The following is a 10,080-nucleotide window of genomic DNA, read 5'->3' as shown; positions in this document are numbered from 1 at the left end:
TTTTTTAGTTATTGATAATTAAAAATCAGCCGAAATACCTCGGATTATCTTATGGATTTTTATGAGTAGATACATTTAATGTTCAATCTACGATTTTTCTTACGAAATGTCCTGCAGGATATTTTACATCCGGAATGCCACGATCTTCTCTATGACTTGTACCAGGTAAGCTCTGCTGCCCATGTTCCATTGAGTATTGCTGTGCATCCCGCTGCTCTGGTTGACTTACTTCGCTCGTGTAAGGAGGTTTGCACGCGTACAGGGGTATTTCGGTGGCCTTTTAATTGACAGTAACTAAAAAACAAAGCTGAAAACAATTTTTTTTATTTCTGATTTTCATCTTATTTTAACTTCAAGAATCACCCCTTAAATCTTTTTATACCTATAGCCGGACACCCATATATATAGACAGACACATTTTTACATCCATTTGATAATTTTGATCGTGTACAGTGGAACTTCGTTTATCCGTTCCTTCTTTATACGAACGTTAATTATATGCGTTAATTATATGAACATATAACTGAGCCTTTGTTAGTCTAACTACACTCGAGCTTATTTTATAATTGCCGAGATAATGCGATTTGTTCCATTAGTTACCGTTTTCGCGCGGTCGAGTTAGAAACGGTGCGTGGAGGTGTCTGTGGTCATTTCCTACTAAAAATGGATTTCTTTGCGCTTTTTATTAATTTGCGACCTAACAATTGGACTTATCGTAACGTAATAGATCTCACTTTACAGATAATTTTATTAACTGCAACTATCTCTATCGGAACTTTCCACGTACGACCAATAGTTTATAAGATACAAAGCAAAACGTAAAAAGAATTCGTGTTTTTCTCGTTCAGTTGATATTTTGTTCACGGGGCTCCGGAGGAGCTTATTAAATGTCGCTTATTTTGTTTTCAATATCGTTCCGAGTCATATCATACGAAATATTTCTACCATTAATTTGTTTTTGGAAAAATGTTAATTACGAATGATCTGCACTATTATCCGACTATTATCCAGTTATATGACATATCTTGTCCACTGATTATAGCAGATAAATGGAATGTATACAAAATGCATAGTCATTCTTCGATAAACACTGGTAAAGGTCATCGATAGAGCTTATGTTGTCATACATATAAAGCATTGTATAATAATATAAATAAATAAATTTTTACCTTTATGATTATTTAATATCATAATAAACATCTTCAACCTTTTTTACAAGAAAATCCTCGATATCAATTTGTTCCTAAAAAAATGTTAATTTGGCTGGACTATTATCCGACCGATCCAATTATCCGATACGTTTTATCTTCTAACTGCATGAAGAATGCATATATTTAAAATGCACAGTCATTGTTTTATTATAAACGTCATTGATACAGCTTATGTTCTAACGAAAACACGAAGTGTCCAATACTAAAGTAAATAAATAAACTCTTACTATTATGATTATTTACTATAATAAATATTTTCATCTCATTTTACAAAAAAGAATATATAAAAGAATTTATATATGCTCAATATATAATTAGAAAACTATGCATTATTCCTCCAATTTTATAAAATAATTTCAAGTATCACCTATAGATAACTCAACTGATGACCAATCTTATATAAGTGCGGACAACCAGACTCCATCAGTATCATTTCAAAGTAGCTGGGAGAGTGTCATCAAAAGATGGCAATACTAAACTCCTGCTTTCTCAATATTTTTCTTACGATCGCCATCCTTGTGACGTTCCTGCTTTTATACGTAAAGTATAGACGTACCTACTGGCAAAGACGAGGTGTTCCTACCCTACCTGCCCACTGGTTCTTTGGTAACGTAAAAGATGTGATACAATTTAAGAAATCTCCGTCCATTGTGATCGGTGATCTACACAGTGAAGCTTCAGACAACGACGATGTTCTTGGAATTTACATTTTCCACAAACCGTTCTTGTTATTGAGAAATGCGGAATTAATTAAACAGATTTTAGTCAAGGACTTCGATTATTTTCCGGATCGTTATTTCACGGCTCAATCGATTCGCGATAAAATAGGAAGCAGTAATCTCTTCACGATGCACAATCCGGAATGGAGACAAATGAGGTTTCTAATTTTTAAAACGTTTATCAAAATAATGTTTATGAGCATGGCAAAAGAATTTATTGACGAACGTGTACTCTTGTTAGAACAAAAATATCGCCGGTGTTCAGCAGCGGGAAAATGAAGAAACTTTTTCATTTGATCGGCGAAACCGCTGGTTCAATGATCAAATATTTAGAACAGCAATTTTCACATGACGCGAAAACGAAAACTATTTTCGTAAGGGATATTGCCTTGAGATATACGACTGACATTATATCTTCCGTCGCTTTTGGAATTAAAGTAAATTCGTTCGATCCTGAAACGGTACAATTCTTTGAAAAAGGTATTTGTCAAATGTTTTTCGATGCTGTGTATTATTTTATTTTATTGTTTTCTTGCAAGTTTGAACGATCTCACATTTATTGCGTTTCTTCTTTTCTTTTTCGTAAAAGCTCAAGAAGGCACTCGAATAACGTTTCTTCGTGCTATCCAATTTAGCGTTATGTTCTTCTTTCCACAATTTTCGAAGTGGATTGCCGGTCAAATGCTAGGATCGTCTACAAATTACTTCCGTAAAATATTTTGGAATTCTATGGATACCAGAAATATGACCAAAGCTAAGCGAGGGGACTTGATCGATTCTTTAATAGATTTGAAAAATAAAAATGATTTGAGTAAGAGCTAGATATTTAATCTTAACCATTGATTAGCTCTCTTATGCGTGTAATTTGTCTAAAAAAAATAATGATTTATCTTTAGAGCTTGAGGGCGATGAATTAGTGAGTCAAGCAGCAATCTTTTTCGTTGCTGGTCGTGAATCAAGCGTAACAACTATATGCCTCACGCTTTACGAACTTGCTAAATATCCGGAGATTCAGAAACGAACGCGAGAAGAAATTCACGAGAAATTGAAGGAACATGGAATGACTTACGAGGCCTTCCAGAGTATGAAATATCTGAATCAAGTTATTTCGGAAACTCTACGAATTTATCCTCCAGCTCCACTTATTGACCGTATTTGTGTGAAAGACTACAAGGTAAATCGACAAATTAGAATAATGATTCGTTATAAACTTGTTCAACGAAATATTTTCTTCGGATATTTCGAATATTAAAATATGAAGAGTATCTTTTTCTTGCGAGCGTGTGTTTAGTTATTATCTAACTGTTTTAGTTATTATGTAACAAATAAGGAAACGAATAACTGTTTACTTACCATTGCAAACAAGATCGAAGGACATGCAATTCTTAGCAAACAACACGGATTATTTTCCTCGTAAAAATTTTTATGAAGATCATATTTTCCTTTAATTCGATTGTTATCAAAATTTTGTATTTTATTCGAGTCTTTTATAAGTTTCAAAAATGAAAAAAATATTATATATAGCCACAATAACAGAGATGTTATTCTTTTGTTCTTCTTTTATAATATATGAGTTCATATTATTATCTTATAAGATAAGACAAAAAGAGTCTTATTTTTTGTACCGTTAAAGATCTCTTACACGCTGTAGTCGAATATTTCATTGGTCATATAACGTTCTAAATGATAGATTTTTTAGATTCCAGGAACTGAGACAGTTATAGAAAAAGGTACACCCGTCTATGTGGCTTTAACGGGTCTCCACCGTGACCCAAGATATTTTTCAAATCCACAGCATTTTGATCCTGACAGATTTAGCGATGAAAATAAAGATAATATCAAACAATGCACGTACATGCCTTTTGGCGATGGACCAAGAGTTTGCGTCGGTAAATATTTATTTAACATTATTTAACATAAAATATTCTTGTAAAATTAATATAATATTGTTAACTTCTACACTTTAATGACATATTCATTGTAGGAGTACGACTCGGTCTATTGCAAAGTAGTATGGCTTTAATTGCGATACTTAAAGATTACGAAATTTCATTAGATCCCACATGCAACAAAGATGGCATTGATGTTCGTAATGTTTTCTTGACAGTAACGGAAGACTTTAGGTTAAATTTTACAAAACTATAAGGAATCTATCGCATTATTGAAAAATATATCTTTTCTTCTTCTTCTTCTTATACTTCCATAAAAAGGAACAAAAGGGAACGTCATAAAGGAATAAAGAATCTATTTAATAAAATATGACATATGTATTTTTTCTATATACAGATATACATTTGTAAATACTATTATACAAAATCTTTTGGAGGCGTTATTTGTTAACGTTTTATTTCGGTAATAATGTTAAATACTTCTTAAATTCGTCAATTACACATTCTCGTGGATTTAATGGGGTTTGTGCAGTAAGATGATCGCTTAAATATTGTGGCATAAAGCAGAGAATACCTTTACTGGCCAACATTGCCCAGTCGATCGGTTGACTGGCTTGTTTAGGATTCACGAAACAATGAGTAATCTTCTTTCCAGTTGGACTTGTATCGTATGGTGGTCTAGAACAAATAACATGTAAACTATAATATGTAATATTGTATATAACATATATAACATGTAACAAATAATATGTAAATAATAAGAGTTTAATAAAAAAACAAACTTACCGTGCTTGGACAACTTTCCCACCTCCAGCTTCGATTAATCTTTTAAACTGATCGTATTTGTCCCCAGAAGCTAATAACAAAGCAACCATATTGTGAAACGGCCTATTCGGTTCTTTTAATAATCTAAGCCTCCATCTATACGCGGCTGCTGCGATTGTTTCTTCAATTTTGTCACTAGGATCCGGTATAATGCCTTTACTTTTTGGATTCCCCCATTCATATTTTTCTTCCTGCCAATAAGCAATTGGAGTGAAGTAAAAGACTACTCGTAAACATAAAATATAGGTAAAATATGATAACGATCAAGAGAATCAATACTAACATCAAGGAATTTCCCTTCTTGTTCAGAGTCCCGCAAATACATGCAATGTAGAACCCATTTTCCTGATGCTATACTTCCAAGCATTTTTTCATTCCTTGATGGTCTAATACAAAGCAAATGTGTTGCACTTATATCAAAGCAAGCATCCGATGATACGTCACCGTCGAGATCTCTTATCACTTTTTCATATGATATTCTATCCTATTGAGATAAATATAAAATATTATGCATGCATATACGTATTGAATATGTATAATGCATAGATATAACAATTAATATACCTTCATGCCTGATAGCATGAATTTTGGTTTCTTTTTTACTGGTTCAATTTCTTCTTCTAAGGATTCTTCTTCATCATTGTTTATAGTATATCCTTCGTGTGCGATACTTTCATTTTGTTCTCCATGCGTTATCAACTTAGTACAGAGCAACGTTTATAATTACGGTTAATTGATATCAAATATTCAAAATAGAATCGATTTATGAAAAGAACCTACCCGTTTTGAGTGGCTGGGATCTTCCCATACAATAGCATCGACAGGTTGAGAATCTTTTACAATAACTATAACAAAGAATATATATTAAATAATTAGATATTAACAAATAGATATAAATGTACGTACATTTTTGTATAGGATCGGAACATTCAGCGCTATATGTGTCTGCATTCTCTCCGGAAAGAGAATACCTATTCTCCGGAGTACTTGATGCTCTTTGAAGTACTTGATCCAGTTGTGCAATTTGCCTATAAAAAACAAAATCCTATGAAAGGTCTATAAAGAATTTTATACATAAATTGTGAAACACATTTATGTATTAACTTACATATTAATCTCATTATTTGGCAGTGCATTATTTTCATCTGTGAATTCTAATTTTTTCCTAATGGGAGTAGTAGCGGTTATTTTGCTATCATCTTTTGCTTCTTCCGGTGCTTCTTTTGACGCTTGATCGTTGTTAAGAGATAATGTCTCATCTGCATTATTCCGCTGTAATGTTATAATATTTATTAATATATATATCAATATATATATATTATATATAAATAAAGCATGCTACCTCTGGATCACAAGTCTCACTTTTTAGTTTCTGCCATAACTGTCTTTTAAGTTCTGAAAGAGGCTATAAATTCAACTATGTTAATATCTATTAGATATTTATGCATTATGCACATAATTAAGCTTAAAACAAATACTAACTGTACTAAGTGCCCTTTTTTTTAAAGGAGGTTCTTCTATTTTTGACTCTGGAAAATTATCAACCCATTTTGCCCAATCTTTTCTTGTGTCTGGTGAAGAATTGGGTCTGGATACTTGACTAGATGTTGTTTCTGGCGTAGACATATGAAACTGTGATTGAGGAGTTTTGTTCATAAGTAAACTGAGTCTTTTATTTATTAACGGTTTATCGCCGGAACTGCCATCTTGATTCTATAATATATATTTTTACTAATAAATCGCAAATTAATAATAAAAGAAATATGTAAAACTATATATATACTTGTAAATTTGATAAATGTCGTTTTGGAGTAATAATGTTCCTAGCTGCTGGTTCAGTTGGTAGATCCATTTGATTTGAGTTCACTTTAAGTGAACTTGCGTCTGTTTCGTTAGTTTCAGTTGGTCTTTCAGGAGCTTGGAGGAGGGATTAATATTAAAAAAATTTGTGTATACATATTTAATATGGATGTGTTAAATATTTGTGTACCTATGGTTTCTCCTACAAGAAACGGTGTTTCGTCAACCCGTTTCGATTGAACTGCACAGGCTTTTAACCATTCTGCAGTAACAGCTGGTAATTTCCACTTCACTGCAGCATTATATTTGTTTCCTTCGGGTGTCGGACAAACCAAATGGGTGCTTCTACATATATTTTTTTCAAGATTAGTTTTACGAACGAAAATATCTTGACACCTAAAATTAACAATGCTTTAATACTTGATTCAGTTTAGTTATCTTTAAGGTGTATGATAAGAATAATACATGGCACCCAATTCCGCAGCTAATGTTATAAGATACGTTCGTTCTACTCCAACATATGTGCTCATTGTAATAACACAGTCTGATAATGGAGTAGAATGCTTTTTTATAGATAGAGGTTTATGATAATACATAATTTCAACTATTTGTTCCTGATTTACACAATCTTCCTACAAAAAAATATTAATATTAAAAGATATATCAAAATATAAATATCGAAATAAAAAGCTTAAACTTACAATAAACAAATCGGTAACGATTTCATTCACTGTATGTTTTAAAGGTGCGCCACATTTTGGTACTACACCATAATCTGGAATACCAGCGAACGTACTTGAAACTACTTTTCCATTCATTGCCATTATAGTTTCAACTACAAAATTATCTTCCTCGTTGAAGCCAGTTACGACAAATGTCAAACCTATATGTATACTTTAGCATTATTTTAGCTCATTGCTATACATATTCTACTAGTGCATTACCTTCAAATAGTCTATCATTCATAGTAGATGTTTGATTAATCGGTACTGCAGTATCATCTGCTGCGAGTGTTATAGATTCTTTTAAGCATTTTTTTTTACTTTCATGATCATCTACCAAGGTTTTAACATTATCTTCTCCCAAAACAAGTGTATCGGGCTTTAAAAATTCTTGCATTGTTTTATCATTTGTTGCATCTGATAATAAATAAGATATATATTCATTTCCTTTATAACAATGTAACCAATTATTTACAGATATTACCAGCTGTATCTTGAAGATAATGTTGAAGTAGATCGGATGATTCTTTCTCTTTTTCTAACATCGCCAATTTTCGGTCTATGTCAAAAGACGGTATAGAAACTTTCTTCGGTTTTTGTAGCATTTGTAAATTCTGCAAAAATACATGCACACGTCAAATACTTATATACTATATTTTTTATGTATTTACCTTCTTACTTAATGGTGATGCTGGCTCTGTAACTTTTTGAACTACAGTATTTTTTTGTCCACATAAAAAATTTTCTTCTGGCGCGGGCCGTTTTAATTTGACACTTTCTTCCAACCATTCCAATGTCAATATGTATGGACTATATCAAATATCCATGGTATTAAATTACAGAATTCTAAATAGATATTTATAGACATTAAATTAACATTATACCATAATCTTTTCGATTTCAATAGTTTTAGTTCACTAGCTGCTCTGTTTTCGTCCCCGACGACAACGTGTGTTAGAGCGTCAGATATATCATCAAGTCGCGTTGCACTACCTACGTTTAATATTTTGTTAAGTTTATCCCGTTGATTAGAAGCGAATCCAGCTAGGTAAATCTAAAGAGAAAAACAAGAATTGATTACAGAAATATCATGGGACAATATTATAGAACATGACAAATTTTTTATGTAATTTACGCACATTGCAACCATCTAGAAACGGACCAGCCGCTTTAGCTTCACTAAATGTAAGTCTATCCAAGACTGTAGTAGTTGTAGAAACTGAGAAATTTAAATAAATTTAAAATACAATTTATCCTTGTTATAAGACACTTTCGTGCATTTTATAATACTAACCAGTAGAAATGTTGTTATATAAAGTATCGAGGGTAGAAACATTGCTCATTGTTGTTATTGAGGTTTCATCTATATAATTGCCTTGCTGTGTGTCACATGTTATGGAGCTTATCGTAGAACAATTAAAACTTTCACATACTGTGCATTAAAAAAATTGTAATATCAGTTACTAATCTATAGATTTATAACATTAAAGAAATATTTTTACCGTTGAACTTTTCTGGAGTGGAACATGCTTTTAGTGTCTTAATTAGGTAGTCTTTAAAAGGCAAAGCATAGCCAATGTTTATACTTTCATATACCCAATTTGGTGTTAAACAAGCAATATTTGCTTTTTTTGCATATTTAAGCTTCTCACTTATTGGACTATTTTCAGGTGCAAGTACAACTTTCACTTTTGCGCCATCCAAAGGACCCATAAATATCTAGAAAGAGAATAATAATATAAGACAATAGTTAGGTAAAAAAGAAAATAAAAATTTAAAAAGTTATATATCTTACTCCTCCATTAGTGTTAATTAAACGTTTAATTTCTTCCTTCTGACGTTTTGGAAGATTTGTTGATGTTACAACTAAGTTAAGAAACACAGAAGCTTTATATTTATCAAACATTTTGTCATGTGGTGTAACAAAATCCTTTAAATTCATTTCCCAGATTGCTTCAATCCATTCTTTTGTAACTATTGGTATTTTCATATCTATTGCTGTCTATTAAAAAGAAATAAACATTACGATAAGAATATCTATGTAATTTTACCGATATAAATTTACTTACCTCATATTTGGCAGACATGACAGATGATGTTACAAGATGTGTTACACGACTACGTAACTGTTTTGTAAAAATTCCTCCCATATATTCTACTAATTTTTGTACATGTTCCTGTAATAATAAGATTTTTTGATAATTTCCTCTTTGTTGCGCGTAGAAACAGTTAATGGGTATACCTTTTCTTCTGAAGATAAGCCAGAAGCACATACACATAGACCTCTCATTGTTGTTGTATACACCGGGCTTGTCCCTTCTGGAATTGGTTCTCCATTGTTAAAACAAACTAATAAACATTTTGGTCCAATTATGCTGTAGAAGTAAAATAACATTATCTACTATTAAAAAAAAATCAAAGTATCATTAAACTGTTACTAATTATATCAGTAATTAAGCTCCTACTTACGAACATTTAAATGTTCTTAATTTATTAAATGTATCTCCTTCGAATTTTTCCATTACAAAGACATCAGTTTTGTTAGGTTTCATTTTATTACAATCTTTTTCACTGATCCATATTGGGTGTAAATCATTTTCACAACATTTCTAAAAGATCAATTCATTACATTGTTTTTACTGTTGCTTAAAAGTTATTATTTATGTAAAAATGAATTTACTAACATTGTATGCATGACACATATCTTCACCACAATCATCTTCAGAATTATATTCATTTGATACAATAAAATAGACATTTATATTTACAATTTGGCTCCCTTGACTCGTCATTTTTAAATACTGTCTTTCACTGTCTCTTTGAATCTGATACGATTTTTATTTGACAAATAGATATTCAATGAAAAAATAAAATGTTTATATGTCAGAGACTTATGTTTACACATTACACATTT

General features: G+C 31.5%; 2 protein-coding genes across 4 annotated transcripts; one reads left to right on the top strand and one right to left on the bottom strand.

Annotated features, from left to right (window-relative positions):
- The first annotated feature begins 1,653 nt into the window (after positions 1 to 1,653).
- On the top strand, positions 1,654 to 4,455 carry LOC117235447 (cytochrome P450 6k1-like). Its single transcript, XM_033497476.1, has 6 exons — positions 1,654 to 2,088; positions 2,172 to 2,410; positions 2,520 to 2,741; positions 2,827 to 3,104; positions 3,630 to 3,819; positions 3,915 to 4,455. Exons 1-6 carry the CDS (start codon positions 1,676 to 1,678, stop codon positions 4,073 to 4,075), a joined length of 1,503 nt encoding a protein of 500 aa, XP_033353367.1. The 5' UTR covers positions 1,654 to 1,675; the 3' UTR covers positions 4,076 to 4,455.
- Positions 4,178 to 10,003, bottom strand: LOC117235446 (DNA topoisomerase 2-binding protein 1-like). 3 transcript variants are annotated; one of them, XM_033497472.1, is made up of 25 exons: positions 9,851 to 9,958; positions 9,636 to 9,775; positions 9,409 to 9,541; positions 9,236 to 9,343; positions 8,962 to 9,168; positions 8,669 to 8,885; positions 8,461 to 8,598; positions 8,306 to 8,385; positions 8,051 to 8,220; positions 7,838 to 7,976; positions 7,651 to 7,780; positions 7,389 to 7,583; positions 7,146 to 7,327; positions 6,910 to 7,076; positions 6,635 to 6,840; positions 6,428 to 6,561; positions 6,127 to 6,357; positions 5,987 to 6,049; positions 5,753 to 5,916; positions 5,551 to 5,672; positions 5,425 to 5,489; positions 5,209 to 5,343; positions 4,928 to 5,128; positions 4,566 to 4,835; positions 4,178 to 4,527 (listed from the first exon to the last, which is right to left on the bottom strand). In XM_033497472.1, the coding sequence occupies exons 1-24, from the start codon at positions 9,956 to 9,958 to the stop codon at positions 4,602 to 4,604; spliced, it is 3,669 nt and encodes a 1,222-aa protein (XP_033353363.1). In that variant the 3' UTR covers positions 4,178 to 4,527; positions 4,566 to 4,601. The 3 variants fall into 3 exon arrangements, with proteins under 3 accessions (XP_033353363.1, XP_033353366.1, XP_033353365.1); XM_033497475.1 differs by having other exon boundaries at positions 4,183 to 4,497; positions 4,606 to 4,835; positions 9,851 to 10,003; XM_033497474.1 differs by lacking the exon at positions 9,851 to 9,958 and having other exon boundaries at positions 4,183 to 4,497; positions 4,606 to 4,835; positions 9,640 to 9,775.
- Positions 10,004 to 10,080: the final 77 nt, after the last annotated feature.

The sequence above is a fragment of the Bombus vosnesenskii genome, unplaced genomic scaffold (genome assembly GCF_011952255.1).
Source record: "Bombus vosnesenskii isolate JDL3184/JDL3185 unplaced genomic scaffold, Bvos_JDL3184-5_v1.1 scf7180000013316, whole genome shotgun sequence".
Taxonomy (NCBI): Eukaryota; Metazoa; Arthropoda; class Insecta; order Hymenoptera; family Apidae; genus Bombus; species Bombus vosnesenskii.
The sequence above is the reverse complement of the archived record's forward strand: the minus strand, read 5'-3'. Positions and strand labels throughout refer to the sequence as shown.

Coding starts and splice junctions, on each gene's coding strand:
- LOC117235447 (XM_033497476.1), top strand. CDS start 1,676: ATGGCAATACTAAACTCCTGCTTTCTCAATATTTTTCTTACGATCGCC. Junction 2,089..2,171: donor CCGGAATGGAGACAAATGAG/GTTTCTAATTTT, acceptor TACTCTTGTTAG/AACAAAAATATCGCCGGTGT. Junction 3,820..3,914: donor TGGACCAAGAGTTTGCGTCG/GTAAATATTTAT, acceptor TATTCATTGTAG/GAGTACGACTCGGTCTATTG.
- LOC117235446 (XM_033497475.1), bottom strand. CDS start 9,958: ATGACGAGTCAAGGGAGCCAAATTGTAAATATAAATGTCTATTTTATT. Junction 9,344..9,408: donor GCTTATCTTCAGAAGAAAAG/GTATACCCATTA, acceptor TTATTATTACAG/GAACATGTACAAAAATTAGT. Junction 6,562..6,634: donor TCTTGTAGGAGAAACCATAG/GTACACAAATAT, acceptor CCCTCCTCCAAG/CTCCTGAAAGACCAACTGAA.